The 24,136-nt window shown below is 45.3% G+C and overlaps 1 protein-coding gene across 1 annotated transcript in view; it reads right to left on the bottom strand.

Annotated features, from left to right (window-relative positions):
- Positions 1-46: 46 nt before the first annotated feature.
- The window catches only part of GRIN2B (glutamate ionotropic receptor NMDA type subunit 2B), a 361,438-nt gene continuing 337,348 nt past the window's right edge, over positions 47-24,136 (bottom strand). Inside the window, exons 9-12 of the mRNA XM_055395069.2 lie at positions 10,916-11,076; positions 8,932-9,119; positions 5,923-6,161; positions 47-1,942 (exon numbers count right to left, since the gene is read on the bottom strand). Coding sequence (XP_055251044.1) covers positions 47-1,942; positions 5,923-6,161; positions 8,932-9,119; positions 10,916-11,076 — 2,484 coding nt within the window. The remainder of the gene's footprint in view (positions 1,943-5,922; positions 6,162-8,931; positions 9,120-10,915; positions 11,077-24,136) is intronic.

Below are 24,136 nucleotides of genomic sequence, written 5' to 3'. Positions count from 1 at the left end.
CATCCAGACCCTCCCGGACGCACCTTCGGCCTCTCTCTTCCCTCACTCAGACATCAGACTCAATACTAGACAGTTTCTCATACACATGCCCATTGCTGGAGCCATTGAAAGCCCTGGGGTTTTTGTTGTTAGGCACACAGGGGTTGGACTGGTTCCCTATACAGATGTCTTTCTGGAAGCGGCCTGGCACAGCCCCGTGCAGGGCCGAGACCACCGGCTTGTTGCTCACAAGGGCCCGGAAGTCCGGCCTGGCCTTCGGCGCCCCAGCCACCGTGGGCTGCCTGAAGAAGTAGGATTTGCTGCCGTGGAGCAAGCACTGGTCGTCCCCGAAAGTGGGGATGAAAGGGTTCTGCGTGACCCGGTCGGGGTAGAGCGACTTGCTGAGCATGTAGCCACCTCCGCCGCTGGGGTTGCCGTGGTGGTGATGTCCCGCGGCCGGCGCCGCCGCCTTGCCGTCGTTGCTGCCGCTGAAAGCGCTCTCGCCCGCCGACATCTCGAACATGTGCGCGTAGGGGCTGCCGTCCAGGAAGCGGCCCTTGTCCTTGAGGCTCACGCTGCGCGGGGCCAGGGCGGCCTCTTCTTTCTGCAGGTCCACGAACGTGTCGTAGGAGTGTTGGCGCCGCAGCTTGTTCCGGGGCTTCTTCTGCGCCTTGGAGTTGGTGGGGCTCTGCGGGTACTTAGACGCGGCGGACGTCACAGCCGCCACCGGGGCGGCCGGCTGATCCAACTCCTGCAGCGAGTTGTCCTCACTGATGTCATACAGGTTGCCGGCCTTCTTGCATGCCTCGCAGCGGATGCAGGCCGGCCGGCCCGAGTTCTGGCCGGGCACCACCGCCGTTGCTGCCGTCGTCGTCGAGTAGTTGTGCAGCTTGGATGGGCAGCTGCGGCAGAAGTTGCCCCCGGGGCGCTCCTCCCAGTCCACGTTGGTCAGGTTCTTCTCCCAGGGGGCCGGGACCCCGCCGACGACCCCCCCGCCGTGCTTGTCGCCCGTGCCGTGCTTAAGGTGATGAGCTCGGTTGGTACAGGGCCCTCCGCCACCCACCGAATCGCGCTTGAAATCCTCGCCGCGCTCCTTGTAGAGGTCGGTCAGGTCCACGTGCTCCCAGTGCGGCGAGGTCTCCTTGGCACGGAACTGGTCCAGGTAGAAGTCCCGCAGCCCGTCCTTGTCCCGAAAGTAGCGCTTGTGGTCCGGGGAGCGGGGCGGCCGGCGGCGGTAGGCCAGCTCTATCTCGTCGAACTCACGGCGGGACTTGGCCGAGGCCGGACGCTTCTTGAGGCTGTCCTTGTACTGCTGCTTCCGTCTCTTGGCCGCATTGCCCTCGATGTTGCCATAGGTGACCGTGTGGGTGGAGATGTCCGACACGTCGGAGCGGATCAGGTCGTCGTGGCCGCCATAGCGGTCACTCTTGAAGGAGAACTTGCCGTACAGGTCGCCGAGCTGGCTGTGCTTGGACGAGGGGAGGCCAATGTCCAGGGGCTTCTTGCCCAGGGCCCGGGGCTGTGTGGTGAAGGGTGGGTTGTCGCAGTCGTAGAGCCCATCTATGGAGCTGGCGCTGCCGATGCTGTGGGGACGGTGGTGGTGGTGGTAGTGGTCCTGATACACGTTGCTGTCCTTGAGCTGCAGGTTCCCGAAAGTCCTTTCCACCTCACTGATGTAGTCGCTGAACAGGTTCTCCTCGCAGGGCGGGTTGTTGTAGGACTTGCAGTCGGAGTGCGTGAAGCTGCGGCGGTGCTCGGAGATGTCATAGACAGATGACTCGCGGCGGATGAAGTCCAGGGCGCTCTGCGGTGAGCCGTTCACACCCGACAGGTTGGCCATGTTCTTGGCCGTGCGCAGCAGACGCAGGATATTGGAGTGCGTGTTGTTCATGGTGGCGGTGGGGGAGTTCATCACGGATTGGCGCTCTTCAATGGCCACGCCGTGGATGCAGCTGTAGATACCCTGCAGAGAGAATGAGACGGGTTAGGTCTCTGGTGAGGTTGCAAGGGATCCTCAAGTGGATCCCTACCCCTGCTAACTGCCTAAATGGTTGAGAAGAGTCCAGGGAAACATGAAAGAGATGGTCTTATACACTCATAGAAACCTGTGGCTAGAAGCTTGTCTGCCTTGTGCTGTGCTGTGTTCAGTCCCTCAGTCGTGTTTGACTCTTTGGGACCCCATGGACTATAGCCTGCCAGGATCCTCTGTTCGTGGGATTTTCCAGTCAAGAACCCACTGGAGTGGGTGGCCATTTGCTTGCCTTATTTACCAGCACTTAGCAAATCTCAGTGCTGGTAAATAAGGCAAGCAAATGGCCACCCACTCCAGTGGGTTCTTGCCTAGAAAATCCCATGAACAGAGGATCCTGGCAGGCTCAGGAGAAGGCAATGGCAAGCCACTCCAGTACTCTTGCCTAGAAAATCCCATGGATGGAGGAGCCTGGTAGGCTGCAGTCCATGGGGTCGCTAAGGGTCAGACATGACTGAGAGACTTCACTTTCACTTTTCACTTTCACACATTGGAGAAGGAAATGGCAACCCACTCCAGTGTTCTTGCCTGGAGAATCCCAGGGATGGGGGAGCCTGGTGGGCTTCCGTCTGTGGGGTCACACAGAATCGGACACGACTGAAGTGACTTAGCAGCAGCAGCAGCAAATCTCATCATGTACCCTAGGGCTTTCCAGGTGGGGCTAGTGGTAAAGACCCTGTCTCCCACTGCAGGAGATGTAAGAGACCAGGGTTCCATCCCTGGGTCAGGAAGATCCCCTGGAGAAGGAAATGGCAACCTACTCCAGTATTCCTGCCTGAAGAATCCCATGGACAGAGGAGCCTGGCAGGCTACCATTCATAGAGTTGCAAAGAGTCAGACATGACTGAAGCAACTTAGAATGCAACATGTATCATAAGCTGAGGGTCTGATTAGATAGGCTTGGCTCTCCAAAAGGGGCCTCACTGCATGCACCAAGTGATCTAAGCAAATGGACAGGAATCGCAAGACAGGAGGTTTATGCTTCACTCCGCCACTGACTTGTACTGATTTTTCTTTCTACACTGAGGTCTTTGCTTCACAAAAATGAGGCCATGATATCAACTGATAGCAAACAACATTGTCAGCCTTCTGGAAATCAACAGCAATGCTTTACAGATGTTGGGGCTGTTCTGCCCTGTCTGGTCACCCCTGGCTGGCAGTAAAGACTGGGGAGCCCAGGCGCTCACAATTGCTGCTCTTTACCAGCTCTGACAAATTTTGAGCAGCTTTTAGGATTTTGATCATCAGATCACAGCTGAGCAATTCTCTCCCTGAGCCAAGCATGAACCAAATTCAATGAGACAATTAGGCAGCTTTGAGGTCAAAAAAGGATATTTCTGCTGCTGTGCCTTACACCATGGGAGGGAGGACCTGGGACAGATATTAAGGACTAAATAGCAATCATGAATCCCCCTGTTGGAGAGTAGTAGTGGGAGAGGGGTGGAGTGGGAGTTTGGGGTTGGCAGAGGCAAACTAGTTTATATAACATGGATAAACAACACGGTCCTACTGTATAGCCCAGAACCATATTCAATATCCTGTGATAAGCCATAATGTAAAACAAATATGAAAAAGAATGTATATACATGTATAATTGAATCACTTTGCTGTACAGTGACATTTTATATTGGAAATCAACTGTACTTCAATAAAATGAATTTAAAAAGAATCCCCTTGTCAGATGCTCTCCTTTATTCTCTTTAGCTCCTGGTTTCTTCCTTCAAGTTTCTCACTCACTGTGATCATAAATAACTAGTATCTTAATATTAGTATTGATTGAGAACTCCCTGTGTGCAGCTTCTTGTGTAGAGCCCTAAAAGCACCCTCCAGGAGAGGGAGAGGCTTGGGCTTAAGTTTAAGGTCAGGCCAACCTCCTGCCAATCTCTAGTTCCCTGCCTTGAAAGATGGACATATTTGGAACTTTTCCACTTGGCAAGGGAAGGTATTTGCAGAAGAGGTTGTTTGAACAGTGTCTTTAAAACAAGGGGGATTCATTTGGAAAGGGGCTGTCCTGATTGAGGGAGGGGGATGAGAAGAGAGAAGATTAAAAAGTCAAAAGTAGAGTGTCAGCTAGATGGGAAAGAAGGATGGTTTGCATGAGATGAGCATCCCTGCCCTGGAGGCAGCCACAAGATAAGAGATCTACAAGAGGATTGGGAGATTAATATGTATATGTATACACACACTGGAGAAGGAAACGGTAACCCACTCCAGTATTCTTGCCTGGAGAATCCCATGGACAGAGAAGTCTGGTAGGCTACAGTCCACGGGGTCACAAAGAGTCGGACACGACTGAGCGACGGAACGGAACGGAACGGTATACACACACACACAATAGGGGCTTCCCAGGTGGCACAGTGGTAAAGAATCTGCCTGCCAATATAGGAGATGTGGCTTCAATCCCAAGGTTGGAAAGATTCCCTGAGTAGGAAATGGCAACCCACTCCAGTATGCTTGCCTGAAAAATCCCATGGACAGAGGAGCCTGGCGAGCTATAGTCCATGGGGCTGTTAAGAGTTGGACATAACTGAGTGCAGAAGAGAATATATATATATACTACCATGTGTAAAGTGGCTAGTAGGAAGCTTCTGCATAGCACAGGGAGCTCAGCTCGGTGCTCTGTGATGACCTAGAGGAGTGAGATAGGGGTGGGGATGGGAGGGAGGCCGAAGAGGAAGGGAATATATGTATACATACAGGTGATTCACTTCACTGTACAGCAGAAAGTAACACAACACTGTAAAGCAATTATACTCCCATTAAAAAAAAAAAATAGAGGGTTCCCCTGCTTTCTTCTCCTTTCTGACCCTTCTTGATTATGGCCAGGAGAAAATGCACTTGTCTTCTTTAGAGCCATTGATTATGTCGAGGGGCGACAAATAGGATTTCTACTACGGGGTTCCTGTGCTGTGGCCAGCCCCTTGTCTGGGGTCTTGGGAAGCGCCACGAGGTGCAAAAAGGAGGCTTAGGGACCACAAGTCCCAGCCTCCTGCTTCCAGGTAACTGAATGGCCTGAAGCAGCCGAGAGGACATTTTTCTCTAGAACTAAAATACTACAGGAAAATGATCAAAAGATGGGACAACTTAATGAGTACTCCATTTTCTTACATAATCCCATTATAGACAAAGTTGGTTACATCTGAAGCCTAGACCTCTATTCTAAGAGGACATCTGAGTTCACTTCTCATGAATGAATCTCATAACTTTATTAACAAAATCAAGTCTGCTTTTTTAAGAAAAAAACAAACAAACAACAACCTCTTCCTTGTGACCCTTTATTCATATTCAGCACTGTGCTCCAAATCTCACTTTAGACTAGACATGTACAAGAGAACTACATAAAGAAGGACTTGAGTGGTACTCTTGCTCCAATTAAGGAAATTTCTGGAATGCAAATTTCTTAACAGGTCAGGACTTATTTCTGAAAGTTCTGTTAAACTCCTGAATGCTCCAAATGCATACATGGTTAAAATATAAAGCGGGATGGTGAAACGACCAATATACATTTGCAAGTCAGAATAAGAGAGATATATGTCATGATTTATACAGAAATGTGATTTTTTAAAAGGATTAAATGATTAATTCAGCCTATGCAGAATTAATAGTGATGAAAGGCACCTGGGGAAAGGCCAAATGTTTCATTTTGATAGATCTGCCAGTTCTTTTTAAGAACCAAATGCCCAAACCCCACACAGAAAGCTATTTCTTGAAGGAAAAACAGCATCACCTGTTCTCTGAGCCACTTGAAATGATGTCATCCTACCCCCTGGGGAAACGTACTTGATGTGGCTTCTTGCTTTCACAGCCTCAGGCTGGAGTTAGTGCCCCCTCCCCCAACCCCAGGCTCTCTGTTTGCATGGCACTAGGCTGAGCTTCCTTTCCCAAGTTCCAGGCACCTAAATCAAACCACTTACTCTGCTGATGGAGAAGACCATGCCGGGCTTGCCAGAACAGACACCCATAAAGCAGTGCCGGAACTGCCAATAGAAGAGGTGTTCGCAGATGAAGGTGATGAGGCTGAGAGCCATGGCCGCCCCCAGCATGTAGAAGACGCCCGCCATGTTGTCGATGTCCAGCTGGCTACTCATGACCTCGTTCTTCTCATTGTGGCAGATGCCTGTGAGCCACAGAGCTTCCAGCTCCTCCATCTCTCCTGGGGACCGGGCAGGAAAGAGGGAAGAGCGGGGGAGAGAGGGGTGTTGGGAAAAGAGAAGAAAACATGAGAAAGAGGGAAAGAGACATAAAACCAAAAGAGAAAGTTAGTAATTTTATTAATACTGTTAAACTTATCAAGTTATTCAGCAAGTGGTCAATGAAAATACAATGTGGGTCCCAGAGGTGATACAAAGAAGACAGTACCTCTGTGCCCTGTATGAATGTGTAAAAGTTTTAGTTGCTCAGTTGTGTCAGACTCTTTGAGACCCCATGGACTGTAGCTCCTCTGTCCATGGAATTCTCCAAGTAAGAATACTGGAGTGGGCAGCCATTCCCTCCTTCAGGGGATCTTCCCGACCCAGGGACAGAACCTGGGTATCCTACATAGCAGGAAGATTCTTTACTGTCTGAGCCAGGTAAGCCCTAGCTACCCAGTGTAAATTGGTATATAAACAATCAGTACGATAAGCTGTATGTAAGTAACAAAAGCTTCCCGAATTAGTCAGGGTAATTTTGTAGATGCGGTGGCCAGTGGCTTTTCATGAGGAAGGTAGGATTTGGAGGTGGGCATGGTGAATGAGTGAATTTTAATTGATATTGTACACAAAGTCACTCCAGGCAGCAGAGATAGCATGATCAAGGGGAGGAAGAAGAAAAACATAAGTCGTATTTGGGAAAGGCTGGCAGAACAATTCAAACATAATAATAGTTGGTAAAAGAAGCTGAATACAAAAGTTTGATGAAAGATTGCTGAGCACCTGAGTATCAGACTAAGCACTTTGCACAGTTTTTATTTTTTTGTAGACAGCGAGGAACAACATAATGGAAGAAGCGATTCAGAAAATTGCTCTCAAAAATGTGCAAAGCAGATCGAGTTGGGGGAGGAGAGACAGAGACAAATCGGTGGAGAGATTGATTGATTCCCTAGAGGTCCTCAGACTTCCTGATCTCTTGTTGAAAACATAAATATTCACAGGAAAAGGGAGGAAGCTGGAATAAAATGAGACCACCAAATTCGGACCTGCCTTTTAATGCTGCTTAGAGAAGTTTTGATTAATTCAAGTCATGCCAGGTTATAACAACCTTGGATCCACTTCAGTGGATACTAGGAACTAGAAAGATAGGAATTGTAGGCAAGAGGAAAATAAAAGAAACCATGAGCCTGAGAATGCATCTAACTCTCGAAAAGGAAAAATCTGAAAATCTCATGAAGAAAATTGCCAGTTTGGCTTAAGATGTGAAATCTGTTTGCATAGTCTGACTGGAGCTCTGGGGTGTGTGTGTGTGTGTGTGTGTGTGTGTGTGTGAGTCACTCAGTTGTGTCCAACTCTTTGAGACCCCATGGACTGTAGCTCATCAAGTTCCTCTGTTCATGGAATTCTCCAGGAAAGAATAATGGAGTATGTTGCCATTCACTTCTTTAGGAGATCTTCCCAACCCCAGGATTGAACCTGGGTCCACCATGTTGCAGGCAGATTCTTTACCATCTGAGCCACCAGGAAGCCCATGAAGCTCTAGTAACTTTTGCAAATTGTCTCTCTGCTGCTCTTCCTTGTAGATAGTGGCCCTGTTATTGCCCTGAAGTGACAGCTACATTATCATGACAGAAGCTCATGACTAAAAAGGGTTGGAACACTCCACATAGAACCCCATCCTCTTTCCAATGTTCATCAAATCACTTTTTGCTCATTTCTTGGATCAAACTTGGACGATTTTCCTAACTGAACAACTGACCTCACCTGGAGTCTGCCAATCCAGCTATGTTGTCTTCTCCCTACCAGCAAAGATTCTGCAGACAGAATTGCGGAACTGCTGGGTTGATGGCCTGTGGGGCCAAGTACAGTCAGGCTGCTTGTTGTAACAGGATTAGCTTCTGTGAGACTAACAGGAGAAGAAGGTCCTTTAGACAATAAAGTGAAGTGGGATGTGGAAGGTGTGAGCAAAATAAAATAGGAGATTAGGTTTTCTCAAAGCAAGCTGTCTTTTCAAGGAATCACTCTGGCGAGTGAATACCTTCCAATGTCTGTTGCTGAGGACCTGGCCCTGCTTCCTATCTCTTCCACTGAGAGAAGCAAAATAGGAGAGGAAGGTGTGCAAATGGCCACGAATGGATTTCTTTGCCCTTTCTCTGGGTCCAGAGAGAGCAGGTAAAGGTCTGTATACAAAGTTACAGTTTTTCCAGTAGTCATGGATGGATGCGAGAGCTGGACCCTAAAGAAGGCTGAGTGCTGAAGAATTGATGTTTCTGAATTATGGTGTTGGAGAAGACTCTTGAGAGTCCCGTGGACTGCAAGGAGATCAAGCCAGTCAATCCTAAAGGAAATCAACCCGGAATAATCATTGGAAGGACTGATGCTGAAGCTCCAATACTTTGTATACCTGATGTGAAGAACTGACTCATTAGAAAAGACCCTGATGCTGGGAAAGATTGAAGGCAGGAGGAGAAGTGGGCAACAGAGGATGAAATGGTTGGATGGCATCCATCACCAACTCAATGGACATGAGTTTAAGCAAAACTCCGGGAGATAGTGAAGGACACAGAAGCTTGGTATGATGCAGTCCATGGGGTTACAATAAGTCGGACATGACGAAGCCACTGAACAATAACAACAAGCTCATTATGAAGCTTTAGAAAACTAATATATACTGCCCAATGTCCTAGCATACTATGAAATGCTTTTCTGGAAATGCAGAGGTTAGAGGGATGGGGAAGGAAGAAGGGTTGATGTTTTGGACTGGCTGTAGGAAGAGGCCAAGTAGACACTCACCATCTCCGAAGAGCTGCAGGATAGCAAGGTCCACCTGGCGCTTCCATCCAGAGTCTTTTTGGATGGCAATGCCATAACCAGTGGAGGCAAAGACCTTCCCACTGCCAATGGTCACCAGCTTGCAGCCCTCATCTCTACCGGCCATGTAGTTCAGCACGGCTGCATCGTAGATGAAGGCATCCAGTTTCCTGTGCAAGAAAGAAGCAAACAAACCAAGTCCAGTGGAGGAATTCAAGTCCAAAACTACCTATGGGGCCATTAAGAGGAAGAAGTAGGGTTCCAGCAGACTATGGGGAGAATTGGTTCAAAGCAGGGCTCAAGGTGGAACTCAGCCAGAAGCTAAAGCCTAACTCCCAGGTGGTTCTTTGTATGATTTCAGATTGAAAGGAGGAGTTTTTTCCCTCCTGTTGGGAATGATGAGAATGCAAGTTGGGCCTGGAGCCAACTCATAAGCTGTGTCTGAAAAGGAGAAGGAGTAAAAAGGAATCAATAAAAATAATAACAGAAATAATGAAAAGGAACCATCACAATGATAGCAACAAATAGCATGGGTTAGACTTACATAACATTTTTCATTTCTCAGTTCATTACAGTCCAGAGTGGGGATAAGTGTAGGTGGACGAGGAGCACTGGACGGGCAATGTTATTCGGGCAGTCAGAAAGGTTTTAGTCTTTTGTTTTGCAGCACAAGGAGAGGAGAGAGTTGCTGGGGGTGGTGGCATTATAGGCTCAGGTCAAGAGCGAATGTGTGAAACCACAGCCAATGCAACATACAGGAGAATTCAGATATCTCATGTTCACAAACATATGAGAATCTCATTGTATGTACAGTGCTTTGCAAGGAGAAGTAGGCAGGGAGTGGGGAAAGGCTAGGGGCAAGGTCAGGAAGGTACAGGTCAATATTTAAACACAATAAATGGAGAAGAAATTCAGATATATTCATATAGGTAGTAGAGAGGTCTGCAAGAAAGAAAGGCAGGCATCATGACTTGCACTGTTCAAGTGCAGTTCAGTTAGCTTTACCCCTCCTTAAGAAAAAAGAAGCCCTTTCTGGCATGACAAAATACAGAACATTTTTTCCAAAGGTCCGTGAGTATCCTTTAGAAGGGTGTCCATCAAAAAGTCAAAGCTCTGAAGGGCTTGAGAACTGTGATTGTACCAGGGGCCAGACAACCCAGAGTCATCCATCCCCCAAATTCAGATCCCACCTTCTGAAATCTGCTGTGACTTTATAATGATAAGACAGAGTCTAACAGTATTTAAGTAAACATGCCTCTGGGAGGCTCATTCTGAACAGGAGCCACCAGGAGGTCTAAGGGCTGTCAGTCATCCTAAAACACAGGAAATCAGCTATGAGACCTAACAACTCCAACAACCCTCATGCTCAACTGTCTGTCTTATTCCACAGCTGTGGCTTCGGAGGGAAGGAACTGCCATGGCTGAGATTATGTAAGCCAACATATTTGCAGTTGGTGAGTTCTTTTGAATGAACAATCCACCCTAGATTATAGAGCTGGATCAAAGAGTGTCAATTTTGTTGGAACTGGAGATCAGTTAACATATTCTTACTGTTTGTTATCTAAAAGTTTTCACCCTTCTCATTGTTTCTTTCTCCCTTGTCCATAAGACACCAAAATCAATTTCACTTTTAGGTCAGCAGGTCTTTATTTTGTGTGTAACACATGAACTTTAGCCTTGACTCTCCTCTTTGACTTTTATATCTATTACATTCTTATTTCACGGTTACATTCATGCAAGTAAAATAGAAATTGTTGCAAATAGATATAAGTGAATAATACCAGTGGAATCTCCATGTACTGGTCTGAATTAAACCATCAATTTAACCTGGATACCCACAAAGTGCAAATGCAGTCTTCTTTGCTTGAACTTGGTGTGGCACACAAACACGGTACATCTCATTCCACGGATGTTTAAGAAATGTGAGCAACACAGCAAAGATTCTGAGCTTGGAAGCAGTTCTTACCCTGTTTTCAGGGACAGCAGTGCGTCATCGACACCTCTCTGGTTGAACTTCCCCATGTAGGCATGCATTTCTGCATAATTATTGCGAATGTTCCTCTCCGTGCTGCCGTTGGGCACAGTGCCAAAGCGGAAAGGGGGTGAGAAGTCATTAGGTCTCTGGAACTAAAAAGAGAGTTAAAGAGAGACAGAGAAGATGAATATTTCAGAAAATGTGGAGAGATAGGAAGTTAACATTTGTGGATTTATCATGGAAGGAACCAATGAGAGTTCACCAAACGCATTAGCCCTTGCTCAGGAGTAGCAATTGCTATCTGAAAGTGAACTTCAATTCAACTCAATTTAATCCATATTGTTGAGAGCTTTCTAACTGCCCACCCCTGACTTGAATCTGTCACTCTCATCTGCCCTGTGTATGCACACTGCACAAAACCAGGGATGATGGGAATGAGCTATTAGATTAACTGCAGTGGGCTGGTTGCCTTTATTTCTGAAAATTGTGCGAAATCTGCTTCCAGGCCCCATCATTGGACTATTAAGGCTCTAGGACCTTAGTAAGGCAAGATACATCATACTCCTGAAAATCACTTGTTGGGTAGCAAATATATTTTGCTAAGAAATTCTCTCTTTACTTCCCTTGATGCTTTAAAAGCCCAAATGTATCCAACATGAGTTGTAGGAGAAATTGTAAAAGCAAATGCAATTTTAATTATGTTCCCTCTTGTGTTTAAGAACTGAGAGTGGATTGCCAGGGCATAGCATAATAAAGGGAAATCTCTTGAATTTTCACCTCTGTGACATCAACTTTGTTTCTGGCTATTGCCTTGCAGTGAGCAGTCTGTATATTGCTTCCTGAATGCATAATTCGTGCATTTGTATCTTCATGGCCTTGGAGAGTCTGTTCCCTCAGCATGATCTCACCTTTCTCCCTGGGCCAATTCCTGTCCTTCACCTCATTCATGTAACTCAGAGCAATTTCTTCAGGACACTTTCTATGAGTTCTTTCTTCCATCAAGTTTACCCAAGAGTGAGTCATCGGTACTTGGTATTCTTGGTCTAGATCCTTGTAATTAATACTACAAATCCATTTACTTTCTAAATAAGCTGACCAAGTTCTGAGAGCTGGTCTCTGAGGTAGTCAGGAAGCTCTAGATTGAGACAAATATGGATTGAAGACCAGCTCTGCGTGTGTGTTAGTTGCTCAGTAGTGTCCAACTCTGCGATCTCATGGACTGTAGCCTGCCAGCCTCCTCTGTCCATGGGGTTTCCAGGCAAAAATACTGGAGCTGGTTGCTAGTTCCTTCTCCAGGGGATCCTCCTGACCCAGGGATTGAATCCAGGTCTCCAGTATTGCAGGCAGATTCTTTACCATCTGAGCCACCAAGGCAAGTAACAGGAGTTCTCTGAGCGTCATTTCCTCATATAATAAAAAGACAGTATTGTCTACTTTTCAAGATTGTTGTGTGTATTAAATGATACAGTGCATTGGAAGTACATGACACAGCATCTTGCACACAGTAAGTGCTCAATAAAGACTTCTTATATCAGTTTAAATTCATATCTACATTCTATTTTCTCTAGTAAACTTCATATTCTCCAAGTTTCTCATTCTATTAGGACAGCAATGATCAGCTAGAGTACGACTGGAGTTCACGGTCATATATGCTGTGCCCTGGTATAGGGAAGCCAATGTAGATAAAGTCCACTTGGTTTCGATATTGGGCTTCCCATATTAAGTGAAGTGCAGTGAAAGTCACTCAGTTATCTCCAACTCTTTGTGACCCCATGGACTGTAGCCTGCCAGGCTCCTTTGTCCATGAAATTTTCCAGAGAAGAATACTGGAGTGGGTTGCCATTTCTAAGTGAAGATATCTTGAAAATTGAAGATATCTTGAAAATCTTTGAAGATACCTTTGAAAGTCTAACTTAGGAGTACTCTGAAGCTCTGGAGCTGTCTGGGCTTACAACCATTCTCCTTTATCCTTCCCTTGACCTGAGACACTTACAGCTTCTCAGAATATGGGGATTTCATCGGCCACTAAATGTCACAGCACCAGTAACCATAAATGCCATCTTCATTGCTCAGAGTTGGCCATAGTTAAAAGTAAGGTCATGCAGTGGGGTTAGGTAATCTGAGATGCATCAAAAGATCACTACTTTCTGACTTACCACAGTGCTTTTTGCCATTAAGAGTTTTTGTTTAATTATTTTTTAAGGGGTTGTGATTTTTAAGAAAATAAAGATACTACAAAAGAGTCAAAGAATTTTAGAGTTGTATGAGCCACTCAAGGTTAACTAGTTCAAACCTTTAATTTTACAAATGAAGACAGAGGCCCAAAGAGGAAGAGTTATCTGCTCAATGTCATACCACGGCAGTGATGGCTAGCATTATCAGAAATCAACTGGCTTAATTAATAGTATTTCTCATGGTCCCCAGCAGATAACAAATTTAAAGTAAATACGAATATGCTTTATTGGAAGAGACAGAATGCTTGCATAGAACTTCCAGTGGTAACACTTCAGATATTTGAAAGATGGTGTCCCCCAGCCAAAAGTAGAGTATTCATAGATACCATGGCAGGCAGAAATATAACCAAATGTGCTTTCTTTAATCAGTAATTTCCCATTTTGTTAGGACAGTGAGAACTATACAATGTTGGTATAAATTTTCATGTTCTAATTTTTTGAAAATCGGCAGTCAATGTAAGATAGATATAATAATTATTTTTAAATTAAAAATATTTTTATTGAAGTAGAGTTGACTTAAGCAGTGTTGTGTTAACTTCGGCTTTGTAACAAGATGATTCAGTTATATATGCATGCTAAGTCACTTCAGTTGTGTCCGACTGTTTGCAACCCTATGGACTGTAGCCCACCAGGTTCCTCTGTCCATGGGATTCTCCAGGCAAGAATACTGGAGTGGGTTGCCATTTCCTCCTCAAGGGGTTCTTCCCGACTCAGGGATCAAACCTATGTTTCATGTCTCTTGCATTGGCAGGCAGGTTCTTTACCACCAGTGCAACTTGGGAAGCCCATTCATTATATATATATATATTCATTTTCATTATGGTTTATCACAGAATATTGAATGTAGTACCCTGTGCTATACAGTAGGACCTTATTTTTCTATTATTGTACATATAATGGTTTTCATTTGCTAATCCCAAACACTTAATTCTTCCCTTCCCCACTGAGCCCTTCCCCTTGGGAACCACAAATCTGCTCTCCATAGGTATGACAATTTTTGATTAACCAAATCAAATGGACTGTGATATCCAGAAGGCCTCATGTCCTGATAAAGCTAGATTATGGAAATTTTCTGTGTTACTCTTTATTAACTTTGATTTCTAAGTTATCTTTAGACTTCTAGATGCTGTTTTATATCTTTGAATACTTAAAAACTAAAGAAATAATGAAGAAACTGGAATATCCAAGATGATTTTGAAAAAGGAGGAAGGACTCTACTACCTGACTTTGAGACTTACAAAGCTGTAGTCATCATGACAGTGGGACATTAACATGGACAGAGTAAAGAGATCATGAGAACAGAGTGCCCTCAACAGATCAACACATATGGTACAAAGGCCATTCAGTAAAGATACAAGTCTTTAACCAATGGTACTGGAACTCTATATTTAAAAAAAGAACTTCATTCCTCATCTCACAAGATATAGGGAAATTAAGACTAAGTGGATCAATGTACCTAAATACAAGTCCTAAAATTAAAATATTTCCAGGAGAAAATATAAGAGAAAGGCTTTGTCACCTTGAGTTAGACAAAGATTTCTTAGATATGACACCTAAAATATAATCCACCATCAAAAACAAGTAAGTTGGACTTTGTTAAAATGAAGAACTCTTTGAAAGGCACCGTTAAGATCATGGAAAGACAAGCCACCGGTGAGATAAAAATCTCTGAAAACAGTTTAAAACTATTAAAGAACTAAAGGATTATATAACAACACAGCAAGACTCATATGGTTACAGCATCTTCTGTAAGAAAATAGTCAGAAATAGCCAACACAAGAAGAATGGGAGGCACAGGCCTATGGAAAGCATCGGTCTTGAATGCAGACAATTTGGATTTGAATTCCAGTTCTTTGACCAACTGTATGAACATGGGCTAGTTCTTTAACTTCATGGAGCCCCATTTTTCTGGAAGTATTATTTTTAATTACTATTATGATAATATCTAGGAACACTTAACACAATATCTGGCACATGGCGAATTCTCAAAACTATTAACTGCTTCCATGAGGGTGAAGTTCTAATACCTAAAACTGTCCCATGTTAGATTATGTCCCCTAAGATGGAAAACTCCTGTTTCCTAATTTGTTCCTTAAACTTGGCCAGTCTGGGGACAAAATGGGTGAGTATATCACCCCAGAATCAGCCAGAGCGGAAGCAGAAGTAAGCCAGCCTTTTCCTCTGAAAATTCTTATCCCAGATTGGTGAAGTTTAAATAAAACCTATATTTTTAAAACACTGTCACTGGAACTTGAATTTCACTAAAATTAATGGCTGTGGAGAACTTTATTTTCAGTAAGGAAGAAGGAAAAGGAAGGATCTTCCAAATACCACCTTGATGTTTCCAATAAATGCCCAATAATAAAACTTACTCCAAGCTGTGAGGTGTTCTATGGCACTTGTTTAACCCGAACGGCAGCCAGTGCTCCCTGGGGTTTGGGGAAGGAGTAAAACTTAGTACTGTCCAGAAACCAGGGGTCTTAAAATCCATGGAACTGGGAGGACTCTGAGAAAAATTTTTTTAAAAATTAAAGACCCCAATACACCAAGGAGACCAGCATCAAATTAAAAAGCTTGGTCTGATTTTAAAATAGGGAATTTTATATAGTTATTCCTTATTAGTCACCTTTGGCTATTACAGAGCTTTCTTGAACTTGGAATGTTTCTCTAGATTATAAAAACATGTGCTTAGTTGCTCAGTTATATCTGCTCTTTGTGATCCTATGAACTGTAGCCTGTCAGGCTCTTGGTCCATGGAATTCTCCTGGCAAGAATACTGGCATGGGTTGCCATTTCCTCCACCAGGGGATCTTCCTGACCCAGGTATCAAACTTGGGTCTCCTGTGTCTCCTGCATTGCAGGTAGATTCTTTACTTGCTGAGTCATCAGGAGAGCCCCATAAAAACACAGAGAGGAGAACAAAAACACAGAAATGAAATTTTGGGGATCAGTCTCATTTCATAGATGAGAAAACAGGATCTGAAGAAACCAAGGAGTTGTTCCAGGCCACTGAGTTAAATAGGAGGACCAGCTTATAGGGCTTGACCCTTGAGCTGAGTCCTCGACTGAGGCTCCAACACCAGCCGCAAGGTCCTACCTTTGCTCACCGGCGAGGATTCTATGCATGTGTATGTGTGGCCACCTGGTGAGGGCACCTTTCCTTCCTGGCATATCAGATGCCAATTCCCTCTCAGGGTTCAACCCAAGGCATCCAGCCATAACTGAAAGCAGGCTCTCACCCAAGGGCAGGATGGTGCCAGAATGTTGAGACCTGTAATCTCACTTGATTCTCCTGGAGAGCTGCTGGGAATCAGAATTCAGCCATCTGAGAGGCTCAGATGATCATCTCAGCCCCCACATTAATGACCTCAAAGTGAGTGAGTCTTGGCTATCAGGCAAGGAGAAAGATGTGGAGGCAAGGACAAGGCTCCACCCCAACCCAGAGATGAGGGGACATCTCCACTTGAGATGGAGTGTTCCTGGCTAATCCCTCCCTTTAGAGACGCCCTTCTGCAGCCTTCAAAGAGAAAGGGAAAAGGCAAGATGTCAGGGAAGTGGCATTATCAACTCAATAGACATGAGTTTGAGCAAACTCCGGGAGATAGCGAAGGTGAAGGAAGCCTGGTGTGTTGCGGTCCCCGGGGTCACGAAGAGTTGGGCGTGACTGAGAGGCTGAACAACAAGGGAGTGGCGATCTGGTCCATTTTGCTTATTTATTAAACACATAAACTGATTTACTATGCATGCTGCTGCTGCTGCTAAGTCACTCCAGTCATGTCCGACTCTGTGCGACCCCACAGACGGAAGCCCACCAGGCTCCCCCGTCCCTGGGATTCTCTAGGCAAGAACACTGGAGTGGGTTGCCATTTCCTTCTCCAATGTGTGAAAGGGAAAAGTGAAAGTGAAGTCGCTCAGTCGTGTCTGACCCTTAGTGACCCCATGGACTGCAGCCTACCAGGCTCCTCCGTCCATGAGATTTTCTAGGCAAGAGTACTGGAGTGGCTTACCATTGCCTTCTCCGTTACTATGTATACAGCATTATTAATTTGTGCATAGCAGCTGCTGATACTCAACAGCTATATATGTGCTGAGAATAACGCTCTCATCTCTTTTAATGATAACAGTTTAAATGCCTCCATTTATTTGATAAATCTATATTCTGAGCATCTGATAGTGCAGAACCTGTATTTTGTTTTCAGGAAGTTTACATACCAGAGAGGGATGTAAGCATTCATTCAGTTTTTCATTTCTTTACCTTTTCCTTCATTCATTATTTCATTCTTATAGACATCCAGCACATATTTACAGTATCTATCACCATATTCTGGGTGCTGGGGATGCAATGACAGGAGAGGAAGAACCTGCCTTCAAGCAGTTCATACTGTAAACAAAGAGGACAGATACAATTTTTTTTTTTTAATGTAGTGGACTGGTGACTTTGCTGGTGGCCCAGTGGTTAAGAATCTGCCTGCTAATGCAGGGGACACAGGTTTGATTCCTGATCTTAGAAGATCTCACATGCCCCAGGGCAGTTAGGCCCTTGTTCCTGTAACTACTGAAGCCCGAATGCCCTACAGCCAGTGCTCTGCAACAAGAGACACCACTGCAAGGCGAGTTGCACCTGCTCCCTGCAATTTGAGAAAGTCTGCATGCAGCAATGTAGACCCAGTGCAGCCAAAAACAAAATAAACTATAATGTGTAGTTGACTAATACACAGCCACAGATTCTTTTCCAGTCCTTGTATAAGAGATGAGGCCTACACTCTCCGAACTTAATTCTGATCTGGGCTTGTGACTTGCTTGACCAATAGAATGTGCAGAAATAACACTCTGGGACTTCTGAGGCTTGGTCATAAGAAGCCTGTGGTTTCCACCAGGGCCTCTGTAAGAAGTCAACAGCCCTGTGGGCTCCATGCCAGAGCCATGATGTGTAGGCACTTCTGTCTCCAGGCCTGGCTGAACCCAACCTTCAAACACTCCAGTCGGGGCACCAGGCAACCTTGCCCACATATCTGACCCACAAGTTGGGGAAATACAATGAAATGGCTCTTGTTTAAGCCACCAAGTGCTGGGGTAGATTGCTGTGCAGCCATAGATCACGAGCCCACAGGTGATCTCCAGTAGTGAAAACCACGTGCTGGGAAGAAATTGACGCAGCTTGGACACCGGACACAGGGTGACTGGCAGGAGAACGAGCTTAGCCTGCCTGGCCTGAGAAGGCCTGTCTGAGAAGGTGGCATCTGAACAAAGCCCTGGATGAGAGGCAAGTGAAGATCAGGGGAAAGTGCAGCAAGTCCAGGGAACAGCAAACACCAAGGCCAGACAAGGAGACAAGCCTGGTGTGGCTAGTGGGCCAGGAGCCATGTGCGGGGTGCCACAGAATTGCATGCCCGTGACAGGGGAGCCCAGAGCAAAGGGCGCTGTCCTGAACAGGTCTACGAAGGCTTAAACCCCGGGGCTAAGAGATGAAGGGAGAGTCTTCTAGCAGGGCAAGAGGAGCCGAAGGGTTTCTAGATAGATAGCAGTCGGATTTAGATACAGGGCCCAGAGAGAGGCTGGACGTTTGTCATTACTGGAGGCTAATAGATACAGCCGTGGTAACTGGAGGGCATTGGGGCTGAAGAGGGAGGCGGTGCCTGGGTCTCAGTGGGAGTTGAATTCTGCACAAAGTCCATGCTCTAAGGGAAAAGAAACAGTAGAACCTCTGGAGCCAAACTGCCTGGGTTCAAACTCCAGCTCTGTCACTTCATAGCTGTGTGACTTGGAGCAACTCACTTAACTTCTCTGTGCCCCGGTTTCCATATTTGTACAATGGGGCTAATAATGCTACCTACCTCATTCAACAGATTAATCTGGGCAACATGTTGGCATAGTGCCTGGCACAAGTTAAACACACTAGATTAGCTATTATAACTGTCATCATCATCATTATCAGAAGCAACCAGAGAATTCTGGCCGAGTATCAAGATTGGGTTTTTGTGCTGCAAAGAGCCCTGGGGCATGCAGGGATAAAGGAGAGAGATGGAAGCTGAGAAGGAGATGCACTGGGATGAGGGTCTGGGTGCCAGGGAAAACAAGGAGAGGAGGAACGTTGTAGATAATTCCCTACCACCCAAGACTGTGAAAGATACCACGTGCACAGGTAGATAAAATCAGGACCACAGGGTGTACACCAGTGCCACTTACACTCCAAAGGAGAAAGTGCAAGCAACCTGGCTTCCTGGATGGCTCTTGAAGGAGGCTGGATTTAAGCTGGAGGAGTGGGTTGGGTTTGGAAGGGTGGAGGTGGGGCATGAATGTCCCTCCCATTAGAAGAACCCTCCACTATAAGACACTTGCTCCTTGGAAGTAAGGCTATGACAAACCTAGACAGTGTACTAAAAAGCAGAGATACCACTTTGCCGACAAAGATCTGTATAGTTAAAGCTATGGTTTTTCCAGTAGCTATCTATGGATATGAGAGTTGGACCATAAAGAAGGCTGAGTGCTGAAGAATTGATGCTTTCGAATTGTGGTGCTGGACTCTTTAGAGTCCCTTGGATAGCAAGGAGATCAAACCAGTTAATCCTAAAGGGAATCAACCCTGAATATTCACTGGAAGGGCTGATGGTGAAGCTGAAGCTCCAGTACTTACTCTGGCCACCTGATGTGGAGAGCCAACTCATTGGGAAAGACCCTGATGTTGGGAAAGATTGAGGGCAGGAGGAGAAAGGGGTGACAAAGGATGAGATGGTTGGATGGCATCACCAACTCAATGGACATGAGTTTGAGCCAAGTCGGAGAGATAGCGAAAGACAGGGAAGCCTGGAGTGCTGCAGTTCATGGGGTCGCAAAGCGTCAGACATGACTGAGCGACTGAACAGCCACTGTAAGACACTCCTTGTCCAGCTCTGTTCCCACAGAGAGAGAGGAAACAGGTCCTCACAGGGAAGTTTTGAGACCATGATGCCAGGAAAAAAGAAAACACAAACCCTTCTACATGTTGATGGCATCTAGGCTTTTGTGTTGACCACCAGACACAGCCCAACGAGGTTCCCTAGCATTAGATCCTGGGAATGACAGCAGACAAATGAAAGGAGGAGGGTGGCAGTAAGTCCCTTCACGGGTAGCTGGGGACCCTGAACGATGGCTTTTCTCCTTCAATCAGAGTCCTATCAGCATATGCAAATTAGGACAAACCAGCACTGTGACCTTGCAGAGATGGATATTGTAACGTCCTGTTTGCAGAGTCCATCCACGTGAGACACAGAATCTGGGGGCTTTTGTCTGCAAAGCTTGACAATCCCACGCATAAATATTCATCCCAGCACTCCTGCTTTAACATTTGAATCACAAAAAGAATCAATGCCCAGATGCAGCTCAGCTCAGCCATCTGAGGCACCCAGGAGAAAAGGTGGGAAGGTTTAGGCATTGGTGACGTGCTAATAAAGAGGAGGTGGCAGAACAGCAGAATTTGGCGGGGAGCACATTACCTACCCAAGTACCATCCCATCATCACTGTTACTAGCATCAGTATCCTCTGTTTTTACAGGACTGTTTTATCATTGACTTCCATTATTTTGATGTACAGATCTACAAATTTTGCTATTCTAGTTATTCGTTCATTTTATCAATACAGAGTCTGTGGAGTTGCTAAGAGTCAGACACGACCGAGAGACTAACACCACCATCACCATATATAAAATAAGGGCTTCCCAGGTGGCTCAGCTGGTAAAGAATCTATCTGCAATGGAGGAGACATGGGTTCTATCCCTGGGTCAGGAAGATCCCCTGGAGAAGGAAATGGCAACCCACTCCAGTATTCTTACCTGGGACATCCTACGGACAGAGGAGCCTGCTGGGCTACAACTCACAGGGTCACAAAGAATCGGACATGACTGAAGCACCTGAGCCTGCACGCATACATAAAATGGACTCTTTATTGTTATCGATCTATCTTTTAATCCATTATTGATAGTATGGTTTTGCTTTGGGATCCAATCTGAGAATCTTTTGCTTTTAATATAAGAATTTGTGCTACTTTTATTTATTCATAGGAAAAAAATGTATTTGGTACTCATTTAATCTTCTTAGAGCTGTCTCTCTGTTCTAACAATAAAATCTACCATTTTAAATATTTCTAAGTGTACAGGTCTGTGGCATTAAATACGTTCATACTGTTGTGTACCATCACCACCATCCACCTCCAGAAAATTTTCATCTTCCTCAACTGAGACGCCATACCTATTAAACAATAACTCCCCATTCATTCAATGAATTTTAATCACACACTGAATCTTTTTTAAAATTTATTTAGTTATTTTTAGCTGTGTTGGGTCTTTGTTGCTGCTCAGGCTTTTCTCTAGTTGAAGTGAGTGGAGGTTACTCTCTAGTTGCACAACGGGCTTCTCGTTGCGGTGGCTTCTCTTGTTGGGGAGCGTGAGCTCCAGGGTGCTAGGGCTTCAGTAGTTGAGACACGAGGACTCAGCAGTTGCAGCTCCTGAGCTCTACAGCATAGGCTCAGTAGTTGTGGCACACGGGCTTAGTTTCTCTGAGGCATGTGGAATCTTCCCAGACCAGGATCAAATCCATGTCTCCTTCACTGTTAGGTGGATCCTTACTACTGAGTCACCAGGGAAGCCCTAACCATGTACAGAATCTTGTAACCAGCAGCAGGACAGGACACAGAACAAGTCCATCACCTCCAAGAATTCCTGTATGTTCTTTGTCTAGAGTTGTTCTCCCACCACCTTTAACTTCTGGCGACCACTGTTCTGTCCTCTGTCCCCACAATTTTGTCTCTTCCAGAATGTCTGTCCTATAAACGAAATCACACAGCATGTAACCTATTGAGAAGGGCCTTTCACTTCTCATAACGCCCCTGAGATTCATTCATGCTGCTGCTTGTATCTGAAGGTCATTCCTATTTATTGCTGAGTAGAATTCCACTGTGTGGTTGCATTGGTTTGTTTATCCATTCACCCACGGAAGGACATTTCGGTTACCTTCAGTTTGGGATAATCATGAATGGAGCATGGATGTACAAGTTTTTGTATGAAAACAAATTTTCACCGAAGGTAAATACCTGGGAGTGGGAGCTCTGGGTCATGAGTCACCCTCCTGCCTGGGATCTCCTCCCTCAAGTGTACCTCTTTTTGCATCTCTTCTCTCTCTTGACCTTTCCATTTTTCCCATGAACTATAAAGTAAATTAGCTCAGTTGGTAATGAATCTGCTGCAGTGAAAGAGACCTGGGTTCAATCCCTGGGTCAGGAAGACTAACTGGAGAAGGAAATGGCAACCCACTCCAGTTATTCTTGCCTGGAAGATTCCATGGACAGAGGAGCCTGAGGGCTACAGTCCATGGGGTCGCAAGAGTCAGACACAACTTAGTAACTAAATCACCACGTAAAGTAAGTTCATCCACTATTTTTATCTTTTTATTCTGCATGGTTCTCATTCCTTCCATGATATTATCCTACAGCTTATCTAGGATGATGTAGTTGTGTGTGTGACTTCAGACTCTAAGCAACACCTGAAGGTAGGAGGGAATGGCTGGAGAAAGTGGTTCCTGTCCTCTTCCGTGGTGATCGGTGACCCCTTGTTTGCCCAAAGAGAGAAGAAGGTGAGATGACAAAACAGACAAGACTCCTTGCAGGTGTGACCTTCACTGTTTGCTGGCCCATCAGTGTTCAGGAAGATGCAGAAAGGAGGTACAATGTGCTTACCCGGAAAAGGCAGTGTAATGATGGAACAGTAAGTCAGAACATGGGTTACAGGCTAAGAAGATCTAAATTCAAAACTGAGTTCCATCCTTTATTAACGAAGTGACTTCATAAACAAACCACTTAGCTCTGAAACTGAATATTGACAGTGTTCTAAGAGCAGAAATAATGAACAGCATCTTATTACAGATCCTCCACTTCAAACCTGGGGCCCAGGGTAGCCACCGAGGACCTGCCATGGAATAAGCTGGCTGTGGATATATAGTGACAGATTAGAAAGGCAGTCTGTTTATGAAAATTAGAATCTGGGATGGAAGTGGGAGGAAAAAGAAATTGGTTTTCTATTTCATTCTGCGTTATTCATTGGAGAGAATATTGTTCGAATTCATTTGGAATAGGTGACTGATGAACGATTACTGTGGCAACAACAACATAGAATGTAGTTAGAAGATACAGGTATATCATCAAATTGCCCCAATTAACTCAGTTCTCTTGCTGGGCACCTGGAGAAACAGATTCCATTTTGCTACTGCCAGAAATGGCGTTAGCATTCAGGAAGAACCTAACACCTTAGTCGTTTTTGTTCTTCTTTTCTCTTGTTCTTAACAGTAGTCTTGTGGTTGTCTACAGTGGCAAACACACCGAAATTTGCATGTGAAGAAATCTGTACTTGTACAGTGGAATATTATTCAACCGTTAAAAAGAAGGAAATAATGCCATTTGCAGCAACAGGGATGGACGGAGAGATTTCACACCAAGTGAACGCAGACAGAGAAGGTGAAATACTGCATGACATCCCTTATTTAGGGAAGCTAAAAAGACATGATACAAATGAACTTACAAAACAGAAAGATATAGACTTAGAGAATGAAATCATGGTTGCCAGTACACACTGCTGTATTTTAAATGATTACCAACAAGGCCCTACTGTATAGAGCACAGGGAACTCTGCTTAATGTTATGAGGCAGTTTGGACAGGAGTGGGATTTGGGGGAGAATGGATACATGTATATGTATGGCTGAGTCCCTTCACTGTCCACCTGAAACTATCACAACACTGTTAATCAGATATACTATAACACAGAATAAAAAGTTAAAAAAGAAACCTGCCCTTGGCTGTAAGAAGGCTGGTAAGCAGTCTTCACAACTCTGGATGCTGTGCCTCTGTGCCCTCACCTCTCTGAGCTCAGTGTGGAGCTGGGGCTCCACAACAGGCTGCAGAGGGCAGAGCTTGAGGGAGCGCATAGTAATGGCTCACCTCCGGTTGCTACCCTC

Source organism: Moschus berezovskii, chromosome 6, assembly GCF_049115385.1.
Source record: "Moschus berezovskii isolate FMDL1 chromosome 6, NW_MosBer_1.0, whole genome shotgun sequence".
Taxonomy (NCBI): Eukaryota; Metazoa; Chordata; class Mammalia; order Artiodactyla; family Moschidae; genus Moschus; species Moschus berezovskii.
This window is presented reverse-complemented; position numbering and strand designations above follow the sequence as displayed.